This window comes from Ylistrum balloti, unplaced genomic scaffold (genome assembly GCF_031769215.1).
Source record: "Ylistrum balloti isolate Yb309-2 unplaced genomic scaffold, AGI_CSIRO_Ybal_v1 Utg371872, whole genome shotgun sequence".
Taxonomy (NCBI): domain Eukaryota; kingdom Metazoa; phylum Mollusca; class Bivalvia; order Pectinida; family Pectinidae; genus Ylistrum; species Ylistrum balloti.
Window position 1 is genome coordinate 650683 of NW_026782925.1, and position 26284 is coordinate 676966.

The window sequence follows — 26284 nt, forward strand, 5'->3', positions numbered from 1 at the left end:
GCCGCCAGAAGAATAAGGATATAAACTAAACTATGAACATTGATCATTTCACTATAACCTGTACCATACAAAACATTCAGTAATGAAATAAGAAATTTTCTGAGTCACTAAAAATCATGACTCTTCATGGGGTTTATGTCAATAAATTTTTTGACAATTATGAAGCAGTCCTATTTATCCATGAAAAAAAATAAAGTACCTACAAAAATGTAATTTTGGAAGAAAAAAAAAAATTTCTCAAAATTAGAGCCCCCCCCCAAAAAATTTATAATTTTACAGTAAGGATTTTTGATAAGAAACCTCATGGATGAAACTTGCTTGTGGAAGTGAAATGTACACTATAAAATCATTCATTTTCTTGAGAGGAGTTATTTTCATTTAACTTGTGGGTACTCCAAATTCAGGTATTTATAGGACTATGAAATGATAAAAGGAAAAAAAGTTGAAATGGATTAGAGTACAAGCAGATCAGGATTTATCCTCGAAATCAAGTGCCACCGATAATGTGTCTTTTTTGGAAAACAGTGACATCTGAGTCCCACCAAAATATATGATTATATAGTGTTATCGTGATGAAATGATAAAAGGAAAAAAATTCATTTGAACAAACTTGGCATCTTACAGCCCAATATCAGCACTCATGGACTTTTGCAGAATTTGTATATTTTAACATATTTGACCCCTGTGACCTTGAAAGTTCTTTTTTTTAGGTCATTCATTTAAATAAACTTGGTAGCCTTTCCTCCCAGCATGCTACAGACCCAATATCGGCACTCATAGACTTTTGCTTATTGAGATGAAGTCCTTTGTATATTTTAACATATTTGACCCCTGTGACCTTGAAAGTGGGTCAAGGTCATTCATTTGAACAAACTTGGTAGTCCTTCATCCCAGCATGTCACAGGCCCAATATCAGCACTCTGAGCCTTTTGGTTAATGAGAAGAAGTTGTTTAAAGATTTTAACATATTTGACCCCTGTGACCTTTAAAGTGGGTCAAGGTCATTCATTTGAACAAACTTGGTAGAGCTCCATGCCAGTATCCTCTTGTGCCAAGTATTTGAGAAGAAGTCGTTTGAATGAAAATTTGAAGCATGATGACTATGTCATTTTCAGATGACCTAAAAAACTCTTCTCATGCCGACAAAAGGATTTGAAGCAGAATTGTTTTCTACAATGGAATGGACTAGTTCTGTTCTTACCAAACTCTGTGATTTTATCACACTCGTCCAGCAAAGTGGTGATAAAGCGAAAAAATAAAATCCCCTTCCATTTCATGAAGTCTTCCTGGAAACAAATTCAATTGAAGTTATTCAATACTCTACCAATGTTCCACAATCATGATATAAACTCAACTTCGACAAGAATTATTTCAGATATTTTTTTTTTCTTTTCAAGATGCATTAATGATGACCAAGAAAAAATCTGCACTCCAACATTAAAATGTTCTGAAAACTTAATTTTTGTAACTCCAGGCAATTCCAGTAAAAAATCAATCCAACCCCAGGACTGCAGATTTTATTTGGGGGGACAATCCATGGATTCTGTTGATGATTTCCCTATATGTAATAGGTAGAAAACCAAACCTTGGACAGAAGTGATTTATTTTGAAGTCCTGGGATTAAGTACAAAGTGTACATGATTTACTAAAATAGTCCTCACAGATAAATTTTGACATTTTCTTTTTTCTCTTTTACAGAAGTTTTCTTTTATACAAATAGGTAATCAGTGAATGCATAATTGAATGTGGACATTAAATAATTTCACATTAACAAGATAAATTGTATATACAAAAACAAGACATATGCATTCTATTACATCGCGTACAAGTCCCAATTGTTGTCCAAGATGATAGAATACATGAAAGAAAATTTCTCTGCCTACGAGTTATTCTAAAACCACTAATTTTCATAGAGATTTATTTCCAATGACTTTGTGTTTACTTATTATCCATGAATTCATACGTCCATGAACTGTTGAAATCGATGTCAGCAGACATCTGGAGCTATTTTATCCACAAAGTCATTGTCAATTTTCAAACATCAAGAAAATTGAGCTCTAAATGTATATCTGATTTCACAGTAGTCTGTGTTCAAAGTTTGTAAACTAACCAGATGAGAAAGTTAATGGAAGGTAGCGAAATTGGTCAATATTTCAGATATATTGTCAGTGCTAGATGTTACACAGGAAATTAATTTCATTTTTATTTCATCTATTTTAACAGGTTTTTACATACACTATTACGACCTTTCAGTCTTTTAGCGGACGAGAAAAAATAGGAAAAAGAGTAGGAGGTGAAAAGTAAGATTGATAGGAGAGAGAGGGATATAGAGATGAGGTAGAGAGAGGCCATCTATGCTACTTGACCTGATCTAAAACTATAATTTAGAAGGCGAGCCCCGTTCTTAATTGTACACCTAGCCTAATATTCAGCACGACCCAGCAAGAAGAACGTTGACAGGACTGAGAGAGAGAAGAAGGGGTTTCTACACCAGGTAAATTCCGATATGTTGATTGTATTTTTGAGGTCCAGTCAAAATTACTTAATAAATATTCCCTAATGTTAATCTAACTCTAGATCTAAGGAAATTAAGTTTAACCAGACCATTTATACATACCTGAAGGAGGCGAGTAATGAGGGTCAGAGTTTGTTTTCTAACCAATGGCGAATCGTCTTTTAGACATGAAGCAATATTTGATATATAACGATCAGCAGTTGTTGTGTATCTGCAGGAAATAAAAGTAATTTTAACAATATATCAGTAAACACTAGTACACTCAATCAGAAACCATCAGTAAATTTGATAGTACTTTGGGTCAAACACCAGGATCTTACAGCTATGGGATTTTACAGCATTACAAGATGTGTACACAATTTCTTCAACAGAGGTACATCGTGTGAAACTTGCTTTCCAGCTTCTGTACATAAAATGTGCAGTTTTATCACACAGATGTACAATTCTATCTTGGTTCATATAAATTTAGACATGACATAGGAATATGTGTGGGATAAGGTTAATTTAATTTTCCAATATATAAGAGTGCTGCTACTCTAAAATATAATTCCTTATTAAGCCATAAGTTTATGGTTCAGGCAAATGTAGATCTAACAGATACACACTCATAATTTAAAGTGTTTCATTTACAAAATGCCACACGTAACCAGTCTTAGTTCACAGACACTCATATATACATTATGGAAACAATAAATTGACATCTCTTTTTTTTGTCTCAACAATGAATCATCTAGAATCTTATTACTTCTGTATTACTCTTAATTTTTCTATCATTTTGTAGAGAATCAATATACACTTGAGTAAATTCGGAGTATTGTGTTTGTTACACTGGAGACATAGCCGGTATGGACACGCCAAATACATACCCGTATAAAAGTAATTTTTGTTGCCTGTGACACCACTTGCCACTCTCTGAGGTGTTTGCATTTTGATAAATGTTAAATTAACAATGGCCTTTATAATTACAGATATACATTTGATATACATATGGTTACTATTTATTCATCACTGCACAAGTTTTCCTTTTCTTATTAATTTCCTTTCAAAAAAAATTAATCGACCATTTTTACCACACCACACAAAATGTTATCCTATTACACAGTTTTGACTTGGATACTTATCGCATATATGGATGATGTATGCACGATGTGCACACAAACATTTCAGTGTATTATATGATCTCACATCTGTGATAACATTTGTCTTCCTAAATACAAAAGCACATGTGAGGAACAGGAAACCTGGTAACATGACATAAATGAAACTTGTAAAATAGCTTTCCTGCTTACCATAACCCAATAAGTAACAAAACCATTTTGATTAAGATATTGTTTTGCACGGCCATACAGCATCATGTGAGATAGTGACTATTTCTATCTACACAAAATCATAGAAGATGATAATGATATTAGATAGGGATGACCATAATATCATACAATATGATATGACCGAAAACAGAGGGTGTGACCTTGCAATCATTCATATCAAATGATGACAGTTATAGATGGCTGTGACTGAGGAATCATTTGTACCTTACACACAGGTCACACATGATGATAACGACATTGTTACGAATGGCTGTATCTGTTGAGGTTTCCAGTTCACGAGCCAAAGCTGCCACACACTTCTTAGCAAGGTTTGGGTTCTGCAGGCAGATCTTCCCTATAACAAGAGAGATGAAGATATTGCAATAACAACAATAATAAGAGGTTTTAAGGACAGGGGCACTGACAAGCTGTAGGCTGATTATAGTCAATCATTTGATTTAGTCAGCAAATTCAGAGAAACTAGTATGTAAATATCTTCAATTAAAGCCAAAATGTATGTTTCCAGATCATTCTTCTGTCAACAGACTGCAACAAGAGTGAGGGTTTACCTGTATAATGGTCACAACTATATTGGGGAAAAAACAAAACACAAAGCATATTGGAGTACATTTCATCGTTAATCTTTTCAATCATCATCAACAGCAGCTTGGCTTTTTTTATTTTCTTTGTCATTAGTTGATCCAGTATTTGACTACAAGGCTACAAGAACATCTGTGTGATCAGGTTCCTTTTTACAGGTGTCATATCATCTTTTTCTTGGTACATAGTAACAAAAGATTTTACTTTTCCCAAGCAAGGACAGAAATGCATCCATGAATCTGAGCTTGGTGCACTGTAAAGTTACTGAACTGACTCAACCACACCATTTCTACAACAGTACATGTAACATACCTAATGTAATGAAGGCGAAGGCACGGATCCTGTTTGACATCTTTGAGCCACGGAACTGGGTGAAGATCTGTGTACCCTGGGTAAAAGCTTGAGTGTTGAGCTCTTGCTGGGATGATGGGGCCTGTGTAAGTTGTGTAGCCAGGAGACCATCAGAGTCAGGATTTGAGCTACCACTGTTTTCTGATTCTTTGCTCTGCCAGAGATCTGAGGGGGAGTTTACAAACATACCTTAACAGAGGTCACTTGCTCAGTGAAAAAACAAAATTTTCTTATAAATACATATCAAATTTATCCAGGATTTTCCCCGTTCTATTCACCCCGGTGGTTGCTACATGGACTTGTTAGTTTTATTGGTGGTCATATAAGGGAAATAAACCTTGGTAATCAGAGATAAGCATCATCTCTGTTATGCTTTAACTCTGAATGTCGCTGTCTGTCAAATTTAACGACTGTGTCTGGAATTGTTGACACATCTTTATCAGAAATACTATCATTTCCTAGAAATTTGTGACATCACTATTACTTATTCTTCTGCCTCATTTCCAACATAAACAAATGAAATAGGACAACCACATCAAAAACAGAGTATTTACTATCAATTTTCAATCAAAATTTTACTGTTTTTTTGGTGTTGTACGATATGAAATGAAATGTTACAGGTCACTTTATGTCAAACTGAGAAGAATTAAATACAATGAATAAGCTGTGAATATGAAATAAAAATTGTGAATTATAGTGACTCAGTTTAAAAGGAGATAACTATTATCCAGCATTATGAGTGATCAATTATCTTATAATGTATAATTTAGTGTTTGATTTACCTGTGTGGGCATTTGTATTCTGTGACGAGGTCGGCATTGACGATAAACATGGTGCTGCAATAAAGCTTTCTATGATGAGCGAGATGCGTTTGGAGACTCGGGCAGGACAGATCTGTACAACCTCTCCCAACGTAAACAAGTGTCGCACAACCAAGTCCTCATCTTCTATGCCGCCTGAAGAATAAAGCACAGGTATGGAATTATGTAAAATGTAATGAACACAGGAGTATTTTTTTGACAACACAACACATACCGATACAATTAAACCCTGTGCTGTGTTGTATAGCTTTTGCTTTGCATTAGTAGTTGCAGAAAAAATGCAAAATCTCGCTAAGTATTTAGCTTTAGAGAATCTCATCCTCGATACTCCATGAGTTACAATCACTTTTGCTCTTTGCAACCTGGAACGTTGTCATGAAAAAATTGAAGGTACAAGCAAAGTAATTTGATTGGTCTAGAACCTGTATCAGGAGAAAAAACCTGACAAATTACTAAAGATTACAAAAAAGCAACACACATATTCAAAGCTAGTACAAAATACTTTTATGCAACCATAAGGTTTGTTTGATGTACATCAAAGGATCAAACTAGCCTTCTGGTCTTATCCACAAGGTGTTGTACACCTAACCTACATTTCTTTTAATGAAATGTTCCAAGGCATGCACAGCATGCAAGTGATCATAACCCCTGGAGTATCTAGGAGGAGAAAATCTGTACACCACATATCTAGAGCTAATAAACTAGACAATGACCAATAGTGGGTACAAAATTAATGGAAAAAGCTTTTCTTCCAACATGAAGTTAGCACTGTGGATATTGGAGCAATGACAATCAGCACAATTAAAAGGAAATATTACCTTTCAGCGAGAGAGACGAGATTTTATTCTAAACATCTAAAATTGTGGAAGTACATTTGAAAATCCCATTCCATATTTGTTTTAGCTTTACATCTTCGAAAAATATCAATACCAATGATTTGAAATCTGGAGAAAATTTCCAAAAATGGATAGTTATTACCTACATAACTTGTAGTTAATTATTTTCTAGAACGACATAAGTTAGTTTGAGTACTCACTAGAGATTTCCAGTATGACAGGAGGAAGGTAGAGTACTCACAAGTGTTTTTTTAATATGACATAAGAAAGGTCAAAACCTCACAAACGTTTTCTAATATGACGCAAGAAAGGTAGAGAACTAATAAGGGTTTTCTACTAGGACATGAGAAAGGTAGATAACTCATGATTTTTCAGCTATGATAAAAGAAAGCAAGAGAACTCAGATTTTGAGTGACATGAGAAAAGAAGAGAACTCACAGCTGTCTTCTAGTATGACATGAGAAAGGTACTTGTCACAGACGTTCAGCAGTTCTTCACACCATGCATCTTGTCCCTTCTTGTCACTGGCATCCTCTGACTCTGCCTTGCATAGCTGTGGGTTTTAATTTATATACAAGATTAGTCAAGAATAAAGATGTTATAATTATCTGATTTAAGTCTGGCAATTTTACAAAAAAATACAAAGCCAAACTAATGCAATGTAATTGATGTGATAAGCTGCTTTCTTTACTTAATATATCTATTTCAAACATATATATAATTTGAAGTTTTATTCCCTCTTCAAAAATAGCTAAAATTAGAGCCATTTGAGAATAACAACCTTGACAGTATCTATCATAATTATTTTCACAAAATTCATTTTCTGCCATTTTTACAGGACAGTCAGATCACCGAGAACAATTGAGCAATGATATGAATTAAACATTCTGAAATAATCTTCTTTCTCAACGAATTTTCAAAAAATTTTTAAAAGGAAATGATAGACCATTTTTGGCAACTAAAGCAGATTTAAGAAATTACTTTTCACATATCAGAAGAAAAAAATTAATTTTTCTTAATACCCTGAAATTTAAATGATGGCTGTTCAATTATACAAAGTTTACCTTAGACAATGTTTTAATGGTAATGGCTATGAGTTCTGTGGGAGAATCAAACCGCAGCAGACGTGCTTTCAAATCACCTAGAAACAGAAATTAATTTTTCCTGTCAACAATAGTTGATATACAGAAATAGGCAGATGAAACCATCACAATTAACAAAAGGTGACATAGATGCTCTCTCTTCCATGGGAAAAAGTATTCTTGTTTGGCAAAATTCTGAATATAAGTAGTAGCGATCTTGACATTGAAACCTAAAGTAAAGTCATTGTCAGAACTGAACTTTGAAGACTATTTAGAAGCCGTTAGCTAGCCATGTGTTTTATCTATCCTCAATAAAAAAAAGTATATCATAATCATGTATCCACTTTGGTCAAAATCTCTTACAAATGAGGTCACTGGAGTGATATTGACCTTTCGACTCTATAAGAGTGCAACGGTCCGTGGAGATCAGTAATGTGACTTACCTATGAGAGTGGTACGGTCCACAGTTGGGATGTTCTTAGCTGTACAGCTCATAACAGTGAGAACTCTCTGCAGAGTCACATAGTCAGCCTCTGTAACAAATCAGGGATTCTATCAGTTAATGGTATACAATTACTGACCTCAAATCTGTGTGAAAAAAGGGATTTATCAAACCCGAAATATGAACAGCAATTTTGTCACATTAATATAGCACTTACTTGAATTGTGTGAATTGTTTACATCAAGTAAGATTAAACAAACAATTTCATATTTATGTCTAAACAATATTTAACCTAAGCAGGATTTACAAATACAATGAAACCCTCTTATATATCATAAATCTATGATAAAGTAAGAGGCCATTTTACAGTTAACATCAAAATTATTAAACAGAGTGTTGACCATAAACATATTAAACTTCGATCATTGGTGATACTCAAAAACAATTTCTAACTCAAAGTGCTTTTGAAAAAAAAAAATGCAGTTAATAATTAAGAAATATATAAATGAATATAATCAAAATTAACTGTTTTAATCTTTGTAAAATTTTCAGCAATTATTAAAAACCAATAATAAATTTTTGCATTATATTGAGTATTACTTTCAAAATTCAAAAAAATTAGTTTTGAATGCAAAATAAATCTTTCGACTGGTAGACTATACCGACCCTTGTTGGCACATTATAGTTCTTCTAAATAGCTTGATAATTAATAACTATCCTTGGTGATATGGCATGATTTAGTGGCATATAGCTATAATAGCAGGCTTAATTCACTGTGGCCTGTATTTACCCAGAATGGCACCACCTACCGTCTGAAGCTGCTGGTTGTTTCTGCCAGTATTCCAGAACAAACTTATGGCCAAGTTTTGGGGCAGCTGGGGCTATTTCCGAGAGCAGCATCCAAGCATTCTACCATCATAAACACCAAATCAATTTTACATTGACTTATTTCGTGAAATTACATACAGACAATTAAGTAATATTCTTTGAATATAAAAATCAACCCTTTCCAATGACCAAACAAGCCTTTGTATGATTTCATACTAACAACTGATTTTTTTTCATTCTCAAAAATCACTCAAATGAGCTGTTAATTCAACATTAAGAGAAAAACATTAGACCCTATATGTCAATGAAATAATAAAAAAACATTTATTTGATTCTTTTTTTTCTTAAAATCATATATTTTTGATAGTATAGTGAATTTTTCTCCCTTTCTTTTTCTTTTCTGACTATCGTCAGATTTGGAAATACTTTCTGCACCAGACTGATATGACAATAAATCTCTGAGTGTTGGTAAATACCTGATTGTTGTCAGTGTTTATGTGTGTCTCCAAGGCAGAAATCAAGCTTGGTTTTATCTTTCCTTGTCTATTCCACTGTATACACGCCTTCTGGAGGTAACGCCTGAAACAAATGGCAAATATTATCACTCTTTATAAACTTACCTCCAGATTCTAATACTGACAAACAACAAATAGGAAAATGTGTTAGTAGGTCAAAAATAATGAAAATTCTTTTCAATAATTAAATAATTATCATTAATTAATATTTTTTGTATAGAATATAAAGGTGAAAATAAATATCATATTTTACAACCAATCAGATCACAGTATTTGCAGAGAAACTATAATCTTTGATGGAAGGGAGGAAACTCACTTTTTAGAAATTTATTTTTCAAAGCTATTCTGGATTAAATTTACGTAGCGTTTACTTTATACTACACGTAAATTATTTAAAGATGTGAACCATATGATCTAGCAGAGTGATAATTGACCAGCATGCAAACAGACAGTGGCAATTCATTTCATTTTCATTTCAACTCCTGGAGTGGAAATTTTGATAATTCTTTTTTAAATGTCAAAGTTTAAAATCTACTCAATGAAATGTAAATTTCTTCAAGGAATATCATGATTGTATTTATATAAATAGCTACAGGAAATAGTTATTTCATTGTGTGGACTCCTCAAAGATTAAAATGTGACAGAAATGCAAGTCTGTGAAAATGTGAACTCTTAATTTCTACCAAGGGCAAAGGTAGGAAAAAGGAAAGGTGTGGAGTGATATACAAGACTGTAATCTGGCCTGCTTTCTACACCAGTGAACCTGAGAGATCATGAGGCACTCACATTAAAGAAATTTTTCAGGGAAACAGAAAAAAGGATCACTAAATCCAAGACCTCTTTCTGTAGCTGAGCATGCCATAAACCTGTCTGGCCAAAAGTTTACCTCACTGACAATGACAAGGACTGGATGTATCATGGAAAAAGGAGGCTATTCACATTAGGCTCCACCACAACATCCTGACAAGAACGGTAGGACATACAATCTATCCCCATTTACCATAGACTTTTGCGTCCTTTGAATGATGTAGCAGTGCTACCTGATGTGAGCCACTATAGAGAATGCTCTCCGTAAGATCAGCAATAAGTTGAGTCATAACTCATCCCTTAATAAGAAAGATGTGCCCGCATTCTTCGTAAGTCGTCTGGAAGTTTTGAAAACATTTTACTTTTAGAGCTGACAGCATTTTCTTGCTCTGTCCTCAAAATGTTGGAAAGATTCAATAAAACCGCACCATATCTCAAGCCTCACTTTCATTATTACCTCAGCTCAACATTTTCTGACTGCTCCATGATGCTGAGAAGGTCCCAGGCAAGAATATGAGCGGAGCTCCTTGACTTGGAAACAGGAACAATACTGTGTAGTAACATGTCCTCCAGGGTCTCCATGCACTTATCCTGGAGTGTTGACTCGCGGTCGATTGTTAGCGGCATTACGCCCTCTAGCCAAGCCCTGCCAATCATATCAACAATTGAGTTATTGTAATATACATTTTTGCCGGACTTCAATTTAATGGTTTTCATAAAATATTCGAATTCACATATAAACCTTGCACACAAAACAATGACTAAATCCAAATCAACTTTTACCACTTCATTGACATATAAATTTGTTAGTCTAGAGTACCCGCTAATTAAACAAAAATTAATCCACAATTGATTTTACAGTAACTAAATCAATCCTGCAGCACCACCTCAAAATAGTGTACCTTGTTCACATTGTCCATTATACACCATACATAAGTAGCTACATTCAGCTATATTCTACAGTATAATGACATTGTACCATGTAGGCAGTTAATCTGATAGGGATATTTTCACTATATCAAGGTACATTGACATAATATGAGAATTTAATTCATGAAATGAATTACGTGTTTTTTAACATTCTGATAATTTTTTTAAAATTGTTAAAATATCATTCAGTTGATTTGAAAGAAAATTCCAAAAATTACCACCTATATCCTATTTTCCATTGCTAATTATACAGGAAACCCTTCATATTTGTATCTTGTTTGCTACATTTGTCTTGACTGCCAGGACATTGAAAATGAGGGGAAGAATTTGCAATGATACCTGTCCCTTTCCCAAGAGAACTATATCACCCCCATTCACATCACCATCACCTGCTATCCCCATCTGCAGCTTAAATTGTTGCTATGCTTTTTGGTTGCCAGAAGTGAAATCCAAAGTAATTATCCAATTGTTTAACTTCATCTGATGTCATGATCAATTGTAATTTTCATAATCAATCATTGATCATTTAATATTTTCTGTTTTAGCAAAAGCAGAATTCATATTATGCATTATAAAGATGCCAATTGCTAATAATATCCATTCTCATGTAAATTCTAGGTAAGTGAGGTATTTTCTTAAAAGTTACAAAATATATGATATCACCGCCACAGAAAATGCTTTCACTTTCTATGAATACTGAACACAGTCAGCCAATTAAGCAAATTATTTACTATATCAGAAAGGCCAATCTGATTTTGACAAAGCACTACTAAGCACCATGTAGTTTTGATTCTACTTCTAGGTACAGTGCCTTTAAAACTTCAGTAATATCTATTCTGAAAACAACTTGTGTATGAACATTAAAACCTCTTTGAAATGCCCATTTTCAATTTTAAACACCAAAACCTCTTTACAATGACCATTTTTGTCAATATCTCCTTACCCAAAAATCTTGTTTTAATCTTGCTTACTGGTGACAAATTTTACAAGGACTTACTGTTGTAATGTTTTCTCTGTAGGCATCTCAAGTAGAAGAGAAGTAAGGGACTGCATCGCCTGTTTCCGTGCAGATAAGGCAGGATCTCGACATCTCTCCACTAACAATTCTAGATTCTGAAAAAAACACCAGTCAAATGAAACTATCGATTTATGAATACATGCTTTTGTAATTTTTGTTTTTTGAAAGACAGGAAATTAAAAAAAAAAATCAATTACAAAACAGCTAACACAACTTAATGATACAATAAGTTGATCATAAATGTATTCTGACCTTGAAATGTTTGAAACAACACAATGTTCCATTGATGTCAGTCATAAAGCTCATAACAGTAAACCTTTTAAAACTTACAAAGAGGTTTCTAAAAAATATCTTATTTCCTTTATATTTCACTTTTCTGTATCTTGGTTATTTTCAGTTAAAATTTTATACCAATGGATAATGATTATATGCAATTACAGCCAAACCATAATCTGAAAACTTTCTACTAGTGTTTTAAATTTAATGCAGAAATAAAAACTGACTTCAGAATAATCTCAATAATACATTTTACCATAAACTGCCTCAAAATGGTATTTCTGAGCAACAGCATAACTTGTTATCTAAAAAGATATCAACTGTCTTTTTTCCATTTTGGTAGATTATTTACATGGTGAAATCCTTCAAGTTTATGACTGACTAATTATCAATTACTAATCGATTGAGGAGGGGTGTTGCAGATTAGTTTCTGTATAACGATTCTCAACACTACATACATACCTGTCTCCTGTAGTCTGGGGCCTCAAACCGGATGATATTCTCCACGGCCAAAAGTGCTGACTTTCTCACATTCACCTTCTCGTCTCGAGACCTCCTCCTTAACATAGAAATTACACCATCCTCATCGGGTAAATCTGAAAATAGAAGTTAAGTTGTCATTATACAGGTATATCTGTAATATAAATATAAGTCTGAAAGAGAAAAATTTGGTGAATTACCCAACACACATCTAACACCAGTGAATCTACCTATCAAGTAGCAAATTTCTGAGATTTGAAGTGTAGAAGAGTGGGTCTGGACAAGGTAGTTGAAGAACATACGGAAGGACAGACGGACAGTGCAAAAAAGTCTCCTCTTGTTCTCAGTTGGGACTTATATAGAAGTATATCTGAAATCAACAGGTAAGTACAAGAAAGTCTAAAATATACAGGTTTAAAAAAGTCAGCTTTTGAGAAAAGGAACTGCAACAAATTATAACTTGAAGACTTTAGAGGAAAGAATCATATGTAAGAAAGTTTTTTCTCCATTAATAATGTCTCTGGTTTAAAACACGAAAGAAATTACAACACACTTCACATTTCCTGTGTTATAATATAATACTGTAGTTACTATTTCTCATGAGAGATTTTGTTTAAATCATTAATTATGAAAAAAATTATCATAAAATCATATATTTCTGTGGGGCTCAATTTTCTCATACTTTTTTAAGATTGCTAATACTTTAACAATGACCTGTATTTTTTAATGCCATGCTCCAATTGAATATTCCAGCAGGAATTGAGCAGTTTTGAGACAAGGAAATAATAAAGAACAGCTGTGCGTTAACCTTAACTAGGAAAGTAAAACAAACCACTTACTTGGATTGAAAGGAGTCAGCAAAACTCCACCAAAAGGCGTTTTAGGGTTAAGTCTGGATCGAGTATTGGAGACTGTATTATCAGGAGTTTTCTCCCCTGCTTCCTGATCAGATTCTACAAGGACAGCAATGTCATACATTAAACTGCATTACAGATCCTTCAGCCCTTGCATGCAAGCAAACATGCAAACTTGTTGGTGAGTTTTGTTTGTTAACTGAGCTTATTGCCAATACATAATGGTAGTCATTTTGAAATGGGTCTCATTGTAGTAGCCAGTGGCTACCACCCTGAACAACATAAGAAAGGTCGATCAATCAATACAATTACATAGACTTTCTGTGAAACGCGCACCATTATGGGTAGGGAAGGGAACATTGAACCATGCACCTCAGATCTTTATCTGAGGTTATCGAGGATAACTGTCTAAATAGCCATCGCAGCACCAACAAAATTTCTGGGGCAAAAAGGGATTTTTTTATATCTAATTATCAATAATTATTCTCTTTCTTAATTCATTAATCATTCTATTTTTTGTTTTAAGAAACATGTCCCCCATAATGGCTTGATGAAAACAGAACTTTACACAAAGGACAATTGGTATTGGTTCCAATAAAGCATACATAAATAGATCAGTGACCTACCATAGGTATATACATGTAGTTAGGTTTTTTTTTTACAATACATCGGGGTGACCTTTTTCCCAGAAAACAGGACCATTGCTGAAAAAACAGGGTATATATGTGCAAGGAATTTGGTAATACCATCAGCTGTGAGCTGCTGAGCACGGTTGTCCATTGCTGGTGTAGGGATGATATGGGGAGCATGTGCAGGACGGGGCCCGACCATCGGGGTAACAATCTCTCGAAGGGCTCCTCTGATATTGTTGTCAGATGACACAAAACACTGTGCAAATGCTGTTATTGCTCGGGCTCGAACACTGTAAAAGATGAAGATACACATGTCCATTAAATGAATGTTTCATTTCTTAAAACAAAGAATTCCACAAGATGCGGATGTCAGCCTGATTTTATCAGCAACAACAGTAAAAACTGACTAATACCTTAGTTTTGCAATTACTTATTTGTCATCACCACAAGACAAAGGTTTTGAACTTTCTGACTAGAGTATTGGATGATATCTAGTTTCGGAGATAAGGAAAGATTAGATGGAAAATTAAAAAAATGTTGGTATGATATGAATGCCTTCAAAATATACAAAGGTATTACTATATGATAATTTGCAAAAGTTACAAAACGTGATTTTTGACCTTTAGACCTTGACCACTGACAACCTTAATAAAAAAATTTATAAAACTTCATGCTATGACACTATGGGTAAATATGAATGAAATCTTAACAAAGGTCCTCTCAGAACACAGAATTGACTGGAGATAGTACAGGGACATGACATGAAAGATGAACATGGGTTACATGATATTATGCTCCCACTCTCCCCATAACATGTTGGGGACAAAAAAAAGACGAATAGTCATCTGAAATTGGCTTATATCACTAAGAATTACTCACGTAGGAGCACTGTCAGAACATCTAGCTAAAAGGAGCCCCATTAACGATCGGTGTTTCACATAGTCTGCTAGTCCTTCACCAAAGGTTTCTGCAACAACATCACAAATTGCTTCAAGACTACAGATGAGAATGTTTGTTTCTTTTTTTTCTTGTTATTTTTCTACATCTTGTTTTTTTTGGTTTTTTGCTTTGTTTATACTTTTAAAGGAAACTATACCAATAATACCATTCCCATTGGCACACTGATAATGATTCAAATCTGATGTAATATCAAGATATTTACTACATCTTAGTACTTTTTAAGGTAAGATGATGAAAACAAAGCACATCAGTTAAGACCTTTTTTACATATAGAACTCCATGTCTACATATTTCACTAATGAATTGGCATGATTGGGTCAAAATTTTCTTTGTGTGAGATAAGTAAAACAGACTCAGTGACAAAATAACTAAAATTGATCAGAAAAATTGATATGCTTCATAAACATTGTTTTTTCTTAAAAGTTCACTATTGAAAACAATAATTTTAAAGATTTATGAAAATAGTTATATCTTTATGTAGCATTTAATTAGCAAATAAAAAACAAAAAACACACACAAAGAAATACTGACAGTTTCTTATAAAGTTTGTCTCTCTTACCATCCACATCTCTTTCTGGGGTCACCAGTAACAGTGAAGCTATCTCAATAGTAAAAGCACGATTATTGATCTGGAAAAAATTTAAAAGACACATTAAAAGAATAAAGAGTATTTTCAAATTCAACTTATCATGAATAATGATAGCTTTCTGAATGTATTTACAAATCAAGCTCATTAATGCAGCAAAATTTTCATAAAGGGATATGGCTTGCCTTTCCTGCTTTGACTCACTAATATGAGAGTTCCAAAAACATGTGAAAAAAAAAAAAACCCAGCCATTTCAGCCAAAAATCTGTTTTACATATTGGAAGTATATTGCCTATTGAAGGTTTTTCCAACGGTGTAAGACATTTTTGAAATTTTGAAGGTCTTGCCAATTCTCAAAATTTTTCTTTCTTATTTTTTTCCACAGAATATGTAAACATCATAATTCCTAAGACTTCGTGTCCTGATTTTACAAATTTTCAGGCTTGCAAAAACATGTGATTTTACATTCACGATATTACAAATTTAGGCGTAGTCTCACTTACATTTTTATAGGGAATGGTATAAATACAAGTTTGCTCATTTGTTGCCATGAGAAAAGAACATGGTTGATAATTATGATGCTGTGATGTGGACCAACAATTATCAATAGGTTTTGCTACAAGCTGTACTAACAATGGGGACTGATTAGCATCAAGCGAGAATTAAAACAGAATTTGTTAAATTTTCACACTTTGCAAATAATATACATGGTTTGAAAATCATATGATACGACATTGGATACACATAGTTTGCAAATAGTAGTAACTTAAAGAGAAAGTGTGCATTTTTCACGAAAGTCTTGAAGCAGACTCGTTTTCTGTACTGATTTGATTTCAAGGAAATTTTGTTTTCGCAATTTCATTGCATTCCTGAAAACAAGGAAAAACAGAATCCCTAAATTAAATAGCTTTTTAATTTTGTGCTAAAGTACGGTATTTCAGCATCCACAAAAAAACTACTTACTATGTGTGATACCAAACAATTCTACAAGAGAAAATTTTAATAAACAGTTCCCATTTCAATGGTTTATAAAAAGTATGTTATTCATTTTTCTAGCCTTCTTAAGAATGTATACCTTTGAATGCTTTGATAGACGATAAAACCATTCCACCATTTTTCCATAAGCTTCATTCGGTAGCTCATTCAGAATCTTTATCACAGACTGAAAGGAAAATACAAAAAAAATTATTTTGTGACCTTATAAAGTGAAGTTTGCCTAATCTTTCATACAAATCTATTAAAAAGACAAAAAAATTGATTTCCGACCCAGCTTTCATTTCATTTTACAGTGTTGCACTACAAATTCATGAAAAAATGAGAAATGAAAACATCTGAAACATCACTATCATCTGATCTTACGTTCCTGCTATAATTCCTGACTTTCCAGTGACGTTAATATCTAGGACCTCTGAGTTTCCTGTGGTATGATCTATATGACCCTGAGTTGTCCTTCATACTGACCTCTGACTTGCATTCTACTTTGACCTCAATGACACCTTATTTGTGCAACATACTAACCTGTGTGACCCTTGACCTGTACTCAGTCTTATCTGGGACCTTGGTACACATGTGCTGTAGAAGGGTCCGTACACTTGTGTGGACACACTCCCCACACTGCTTCATCATATGACTGTCAACAAATAAAGAAAGCACATTTAGTGATTTTCTTATGTAGACAAAGTGCAAGAATTGTATAATTATCGATTGTAAAAATAAACTGCTTTCACTCAAATTAAGACTCTCATAATAAGGAGATTGCCTTTCTTTTTAAATATATTCAAAAGATGTTTGTATCTTTACCAAAACATTATTTACTTCTGAGTAATATGCTGGATTATCTATTTGAAAAACAACTTTTGACTTGCAACATTTCAGCTATGTATTTCCATAGAGACATGGTCTTTTGATAAATCACTGTCCTGCAGTGCTAAACTGTAACAACAATTCTATAACCACAAGTCTCACCACATAAACTCTGCTGCATGTTCTGCGGCGATCTGGACAGGCTTAGGAATTGTGGTAGCAGCCACTGCCTTATTTTCCCCAATCAACATCAGTAGATTAGGCATAAGGTTCTTACAAAGCTGAAGTGGATGAAATAAATAACTCAGTGAGCAGGAAATGCTTAAATGAAACACTTTCAATTATTCTGCATTTTTTATTTTTAACTTTTGTCTTCCAATGATCATTTTAAATGCATGAATGTGCAAGGTAGTAACATATGTAAGAATCAGCTTTATTTTTTTTACATTATACTTTTTCTTCCGATTTGATGCAATGAATTTGTCGTTATAATCTGTCCTTACATAAATACGATTGTACATCAGTCATTATTAACCTTTGAATCATTACACTTTGAAATAGCTAAGGTTCATGACTAGCTTCCAGAAACTTTCTAGCTCCCTCGTAACATCTATATTATGGTAAAATATTTTGTGTTTTCATATTATCAGAAGACAGCTGTTATTTTGACTATACTTACTGCATGGAAGGAGGACACAACATGATTATGTAGTGGAAGGCACAAGAAACTGAGACCCTGAAGCAAAAAACGGACAGTATTTTTATCAAAGTTTATTACATTTCACTTTCAATTTGGCGTGATTTGTTAGTTTGTTTGCTGGCTTTATCACCCCATAAACATAAGGGGTCATTTTGAGGAGGGGTCTCTTAATAGTAGCTGGTGACTACCTAACTGAACAACATACAGGAGGCCTGTAGCTTGCCTAGTGCAGACCAGTCCATTTCTTGTCAGCTTCCTGAAAATCACAAATCACCATGGGTAGGGTTTATTGAACCACCAACCTTGGTTCTTCACTTTATCCACTAAACTATCACAATCCCTTCTTGCATAGATAATTTAAGTCTGGATGGTACTTTGGGTTACTCAAATGCATAATAGTTGATTCTATGAAGCAAGTATGTGTTTTTATTGGTGAAAAGTGTACATGACTAAATGATCAAATGCAATGACCTTTTCCTCTTTTGTTGTAAGTATACAATCTATTAGGACACTGGTGATTCATAATACCTACCTTGTAAGCAAGACCGGCAATGGGCAATCTTGAGTTGGGACTGAAAAAGAGAAATTCAAATTACACTAAGAGTTTCTGCAGAATTATCTGATCAGTAAAAGAATTTTCTTACTTCTATGATCCATTTTGCATCTAAATATCTATTGAAATAGCCCCTACAGATGTTTGAAACTTATATTAATATTTTGTTATTATCTTTTAAAAGATTCTTTGATAAAGTATGCATGAACTGATAATTAACCAACCATCTCTCATTGAAGTTTCCATTGAAAGCTTCTGTATCGTGGCGTGTGAGATCAGCCAGGATCTGTACAGTGTGATACAGAGATGCCTCAGACTGACGTAAAGGTGTCGTCTCCAGTAGAAATACAAGATCCTGTAACAGATCCAACAAAACTTACAGCCAATCAGATTCAAGTATCAACGTGACCAACTCATTTCAGAGAACTTAATTTTAGGATTAGGTACACCAGCAAAGTTTAATATGATATAACACAAAAATATCATACAAAGATATCAACAAAAGGGGTATTGACCTCTGTGACATTGAGGCCCATGTAAGGACTCAGAAATAATACTTATCCATGCCTTACTAGCATCACTGTAACCCCTGAAAACTTGAGGAAGAGTTCTATCCTGGAGGGCGAGTAAAGTAAAAACTAGCTGCAATATAACGGTTTGTTAGAGATATCTTCTCTTTAGTTTTATTGGTTGAGCATATGACTAGCAAACCAGATCCCCAGTTCAAATCTTAGCAGAGGCATTGAAATAAATAGTGACATCTGTTACATATATATATATATCAGACATTAATCACAGGAGCTCTTTGATACTTTCATGTCTAGTAGTGCTAGCAAAATCTGTAATATCTATGATTTTGATTACTTATATAGTAAGTAAATACCCTTAATAGCCCCATTAGGAGCTTCTTAATAGCATTCACTTCCTGTGGAGCCATTTCCTCTCCATCTTCCTCCTCATCATCACTGAAGTCCTGTGTACAAAAGAAACATTAACATAACATCTTTTAATTCTCAGCTTCAGCAGCAGTGTATCTCAAAAGATCAAGAAATTTTGTTTTGATAAAGGGTTTACTTTACTAAAAATTTGCTAAATACTTCAAACTACTTAATGCATTTAAATATGGAAAAATTTAATTAATTACTAACAGTAATTTCATCATTTAAAACAAAATACAGAAACATGAAAAAGTATTGTGTTGCAAAAGCAGAATTTGGCTGGCTTAATCTTGAATGCATGACGTACATATCTATTTGACTTACCAGTCTGTCTTTTAAGTGCCCACTGAACATCAAAAGGTCAGGTGGGTGTGGCCACTAATAGATGTAGGTATATGTGTATACTATTTTGTCCATTTACTTGTTGAAACTTCTATATTTTCTTGTTCAGTTAAAATTTTTTTCAAAATTTTCTACAAAAGCTATGGTATTTAACATTTCAAGAACTTAAAAGAGATATTTTCAGTATTTTTCAAAGTCATAAAGATCTTTATTGTATATGCTAGAATATCTATCTTTTCATGTATATTTGATCAGCTTAACAACAAAGCCTTACCACATTAATGTCAACTGTGGGATCAGTCTGTCTGTTGTCCCGACTCTTCTTTCCTTTGGGTTTCCTTGTAGTGGTAATACTTTTTTTTCTTTTACTGGAACCTGATACCAAAGAAATCAGAATCAGCATCATTTTTATCTTATCTTTAATATGGCCTATTTGTTTAGTTTTCAACTGATTTTCTAAAATTATTTCTGACTCCTAATCTTTAAGAGAGGGTGTCTGTATAATATTTGTTTTGACCATCCCCATTTAGAAAGGGTATCTGAATCTTGAAAGTTAAGGATCACATGGAAATTCAACTCAGTGCTTCACCAATACACTATGATCATGTCTAAAAGACAGTTTGAATAGAACACAAGAGTTATAAAATAATTTCATAAATAGGAAATGATTTAAACATAATATAATGATATGTTACAATAATTTTGTTGCATAGAAATGTTAATATCTTAAACCAGATGTCCATATATTGTTTTTCGATTCCTAGATTTTTTTTACAGAAAATTTTCAGTTTCCAAAATGTGAGTCTGCTTTGCTATTTTCCAACTAAGACCATTTATATTAAGTGTTTACATGAAGCAAGCCTACATCATTTGGTAGAATTAAATTTTGCATTCTGTACTGTTTCTCAAGAGTCCTTTTTGCTAAAATTGTTTATGATAACCTTGTAGTCATCGAAACGTCACACTTTCTACTGATTGGTTGTGGTATAAGAACTTCTATTCGTTGACATTAACAACCTGAAGAAAATGTTAAAAAAAAAAAAAAAAAACATTGTATGATAAGCATTCAGATTGTGCCTAACTTGACCACAATGGTTTGCGATTTATTCCATACCGACAGACATCCATTGTTTCAATGTGTCTATGGCCTTTTCATACAGGACTGGGTGGAAAACATGGAAGGCACTGCTCCCTGTAATCAAATTGGTGAAAACACTATAGAATACATGTATAAAGTGTTGTAAAACACAAAGAGGTTTTCTGTGAAGATTGCAAGTCAACAGAAGTATGACAAGAATGAAGCATAGTTGTAATATATAGATAAATAAAAATGGATGTTGAACACTTACTTTAAACAAGAAATATTAAATTCAAAAGTTAATTAAACCAGTCTTACCTGGCACCGTTAGTAACTTAAGGTACCCAGAACAAGATAAAATGGCGGACTCTTTTTTCACAATGTCTGCAGTTTTCTGAGAAAAAAAATAATCATAAATGAAAAATGCCTCTGTTCTAATGCAAAGAGACAGTGAAGCAACAATAAGTTTTATGAGCTAAAGAGTTATTTCCCCTGTTGATGTTTACTTCTTAGGAAATACATTCATTTTATACATGCACAGAATGACAGACCACATACAAACATTGGATTGTAACCAACACACAATGGTAATCTAATGAAGGATTTATATTTATAAAAAAAAAAAGCTAAAAAAAAAAATAAACAAGAGATTTGAAGTTCTAGGATTATGGAAGGATATCTAATACCTATATAATAATTTCAGACCCTTCTTAGTGTTGAGAGGTACAATGAAACCTGTCGAAAACTATGCACCCTAGAACTAAAGCTATTCCAGTAAAAAGTACATCCCACTGGAAGACGTCAGTTATGGTAGGTATTAGAGAAAACTCATGGAACTGTCTGATTTAATTTTATCACTTTTCAGAGATTCCTGTTAGACAAATATGTAGTTTTCAAATTGGTTTGATACAGAAATAACCTTAAAAGTATATCACCATCATATTAATATGTCTTAAAACAAATAACATGTGGAGAGAGAAGGGAAATAACTCTTGCATAAATTTTAGGCACTTGTGAATTTTTTCAGTCCTGCATCCAAACATTGTTGGTGAAAGTATCAAATTATCTTACCGACTGTCCTATATCGATAAGGTATGCAAACAGAGCAATCAGGTGTTTATGTTGAATATCATTTTCCACCAGGACGGTCCAGAATCCTGAAAAATGCCAGAATCACCAACATACATCAGTGTTTAATCAATGTATTACAATCCCAGTAACATTAATTCATCAAAATGAAAGAGGAAAAAATCAAATTCATGTGATTATTAATTCTGTAAACCCGATCTTGAAGACAATTAATTCAACTTTTCAGAAATGGAAACAAGTCTTCTTAATCCAGTTTCACAACAAATATTCTTGTCTTTATTGAATTCACAGTCTTCTTGAACAATTGATGTAATCATTACTCATACAAATACAAAAAATAAGACATTTTTATGGAAATCAACAATACCACCTGTAACAGAATTTTGATGCAATTTGAATTTTACTGATAATCTTTACCAATTTCATGATCTGTCACACAGGATGCATCCAATAATGTATCCAATGTGGTTATATATTTCTACGATTGTCCATGACAGAAACTGACAAAAATTTCAACATTTACACTGCTAAAAAGCATGATTTTGCATAATGCTCTGGCACCTTCATCAGACATTAAACACTCTGACAAATGTCTGATGTCAAAATGTCAAATGTCTCACATGTGTAGCTGCCATGGGATTCATATGATAGTATTTGTAACTGAACTGAGTACTACCCATTTCCTTTGACATATAAAAAAGAATTTCAGGGAAAAGTTTGAAAGTTTACAATATATGACTGTGTTTACCTTCTCCCTGATCTCCTTCCTTGTGTGTGATCCAGTCCACCAAACTTTCCTGTAGTAGACGTAATGACTGACAATGGAAGTCATTGTCTTGGAATTCATTCTGTAGGTCAATGTCAATAGGGTCTATTTCTGTGAAATCACTGTCCCAAACAGCCTTCACCCAGTCTGAAAATCATTCATCAAAAAAGATAACTTATAATGCCAAAAGATCTTTATGAAATACGTTAAGAAATCAAGTAAAACAAATATAAACAAATTTGAATAAAATTTATCAATGTAACCTGGTTGAAATACAATGTACTAACTGCAATATACCAATCAATTCAAGAAACCTTTTTAGCTTGATTGGTTGAGCATAACACTAATAAGCCAGGGCCTCCAGGTTTGAATCCACAATTGAATAATGACATATTTTACATTAACAAGTTTTCTACTAAAGAGTAACATTACTAGAGTTTTATAAAGGGCTCACTAAAATATAAAATCTAAAGATATCTCACAAAAAGTCTATGTATACCTCAGGAGTTAGTGAGGACATTGCCATCCTGCTTAAGACACCTTGCCCAACAACAGTCCAATTTTATTTCAACCAATGAAGCATGTTGCATAATTCACTAATTGACAAATCTAGTGAGTTGATAAATCAAATGTTTTTTTGTCATAAGACACCATTTCCGTTGAGTTGGTTGAATATCGCCGTTGCAATTTTTGGTAGTAGCATCCCTATATCTGATGGTAAGACTTGATATTTCATAATTCAATATCAAAACACCTCATATTTCACTTGCTTCCACTACATTATCATCATTCATTGCAGGTAATAATTTTTTGCTCAGAAACATCATGCTGAAACACATCTGTAGCCTGAATCTGCATCAAAGGGACGCTTGTCTGAAGAGATGACACTAATAGTGAATGACACCATATTTGGACTAGCTATAGAGCTTGTTACTAAATAGCAAGTGTGCGTGGATACTGAAAATATCTTAGGATGAAATTAGAAAAAAGTCCCCTGAAATTGAGCAAATAGGCAAAAAAAAACCCATTAATTTTACATTTTACCGACTTACATGAGTCGTCATCCATTTTTTTATCTGCACTAAAGAAATGTGACCAGACCTCACCTGTATGTTTACATTTGCGCTATATACGTATAGACACAGCTTTGACTACATAGCTATATTTGCCAGTGCTCCAGTACCTTGAACTCAAACATCCAACTCTACTTTGGGGGAAACGGATTAACCACAACAAGTTTCTATTGCTAACATCCCCTGTCTGTACGTTCGACGGTGGTTGAGAAGCTGAGACCAACGGGGGAACTATTCAAAATGTAAAATTTTCAGAAAAAAAGTCCTCGTCGTTTGCGAGTATGCTTGTCAGTTGAACATCTAAATAGAAATTACTTGTATTTTGTCATTTACATTGAATTACTCCCCTTACTACTTGCACTGAAATCTAAGAAATCGGCTTTGACTTCAAAGCTTTTTTTATCTCAATTTCATTGACTAGAAGACTTTCATTTCAATTGACGGACACATAAAACAAAAAAAACTGACAAGTATCACATCTTTCCAGATAAATTTGCTGATATTTAGTTTAAATGATTAGAATAATCGTTGTTGTTATTGCCGATTTTTCGTCTAGTTTCTGCTGTCTGAAACAGCTGATCGACTTTACATTAAATCAGTGGCTGTAAGGCATAATGTTGCCATATCAACCAGACGGATATCAATCAAGTATGAAACCATTTTGGACCTTAACCCTCATATGTTGCCAAACCTTCTTGCAGACGCTGAAGTTCAAATTTGTCTAGCACCCCGACTGTCTTTTCCACATCCGCCATTTTCAAGTTAGCCGCCAAATATAATCGACTTCCGGTTTAAAGCCAAATTTGCATAAGAAACGAAACGAAACCAATCGATCGTAACACAACAGCCGAGGAACTTGTATGACACAATAAGCTCAGTGTATGGATTTACTTTCTTTTATACAGGAAGACTTACACCGTTTGCTTTTATATTCATTTAGATAGTTCTTTTTTACGTTCGGAAATGATTGCGATTTGAAGATAAGAAAGTTTTCCCTGATACTTTACCGTCTTGTTATTTTATGAAAACATATCATGGACGATACAGCTTTCATTAACCATGTTTGTGTAGGTATAATGACAACAAGGACAAAAAAAGTTACGTCACATAATACAGACATTAATATATACTAATATAAACGGCATTCAACTTACCATTTTTAACTACTATGTATTCTTTGAACGACTAACATGTTGTGCTTACATGCAATTAAAAGATATTGACATGTGAACGTCTTACTAAAGATAACTTCAAAGTAAAACAGGAAAAGTAATATGAATTTATTTTCATGAGGTCCTGGTACCACAATACTAAGAAATGGTGTGATAAATTCCACAGCGTTCATTTTTTTGTGATAAATTGGTTGAGTAAGCAGATCATATTTTATTGAAAGTGATGGGACATTTAACAACGCAGTTTAGACTAAATTAAGAAAAAAATTGTGAATGGTATGTGGTGTTTTTCACTTGAGATTTACCAATTTCTAACTTATTCATCACTGAATACAATTAGTCTGAAAGGTTTCTGAAAAATATGATAAACTAAATCGCGGAGTACAATACGCTCTGCGGGATTGCATGAAATACAAACAGCTCCTTTACTGACTAATGTCAACAAAATCGAGCAAATTTGACTGTTTGCAGTGTTTGCGTCCCCATGAACAGCCAGGTTCATTTAAGGAACCTTGAAAAAGCTGATGACGTCCTCTCCAAACGTCATGCGGGAGGCCCGTCGCATGTCCCATTGCTCAATAGCAACTACAACAGAACCAAGAGGTTAGTGATATCGGCTTCCTGAGAATCCACAAACTACCTTATGCCCACACTCCACGTCATGATTTTTGTCATGAAATATCATATGACGTTAAGGAGAAGGTTGTTCATACTTCTAGTTCTATCTTGCAGCGTCGCGGTTATTGGACTTTTTTTTTATAAACTGCGGCGTTGTTCATAAACAAAATTAGAAGTTTTCAGAAAGAAAACAATTAACTAGCGTGCTATAGTCAACCATCGTCATACTACTACCAGTTATCGTTGCTAGGAATATGATGCTATATTGAAGGATAGGCATACATTTACGGAGGAGGAGACAATACACAGATA

At 33.6% G+C, this 26284-nt stretch overlaps 1 protein-coding gene across 1 annotated transcript in view; it reads right to left on the reverse strand.

Annotated features, from left to right (window-relative positions):
* LOC132563810 (condensin-2 complex subunit D3-L-like) overlaps positions 1 to 24937 on the reverse strand; it is a 37987-nt gene extending 13050 nt beyond the window's left edge. Inside the window, 30 exon segments of the mRNA XM_060228561.1 lie at positions 1202 to 1286; positions 2618 to 2726; positions 4048 to 4177; positions 4735 to 4976; positions 5582 to 5729; positions 6869 to 6983; positions 7495 to 7571; positions 7956 to 8045; positions 8764 to 8863; positions 9259 to 9361; positions 10562 to 10750; positions 12032 to 12147; positions 12791 to 12924; positions 13648 to 13761; positions 14409 to 14584; positions 15174 to 15261; positions 15814 to 15883; positions 16916 to 17002; positions 17359 to 17470; positions 17806 to 17924; positions 18323 to 18379; positions 18876 to 18915; positions 19121 to 19251; positions 19780 to 19869; positions 20451 to 20551; positions 21291 to 21368; positions 21573 to 21648; positions 22326 to 22411; positions 23092 to 23256; positions 24874 to 24937. Coding sequence (XP_060084544.1) covers positions 1202 to 1286; positions 2618 to 2726; positions 4048 to 4177; positions 4735 to 4976; positions 5582 to 5729; positions 6869 to 6983; positions 7495 to 7571; positions 7956 to 8045; positions 8764 to 8863; positions 9259 to 9361; positions 10562 to 10750; positions 12032 to 12147; positions 12791 to 12924; positions 13648 to 13761; positions 14409 to 14584; positions 15174 to 15261; positions 15814 to 15883; positions 16916 to 17002; positions 17359 to 17470; positions 17806 to 17924; positions 18323 to 18379; positions 18876 to 18915; positions 19121 to 19251; positions 19780 to 19869; positions 20451 to 20551; positions 21291 to 21368; positions 21573 to 21648; positions 22326 to 22411; positions 23092 to 23256; positions 24874 to 24937 — 3292 coding nt within the window.
* Between the last annotated feature and the right edge of the window lie 1347 nt (positions 24938 to 26284).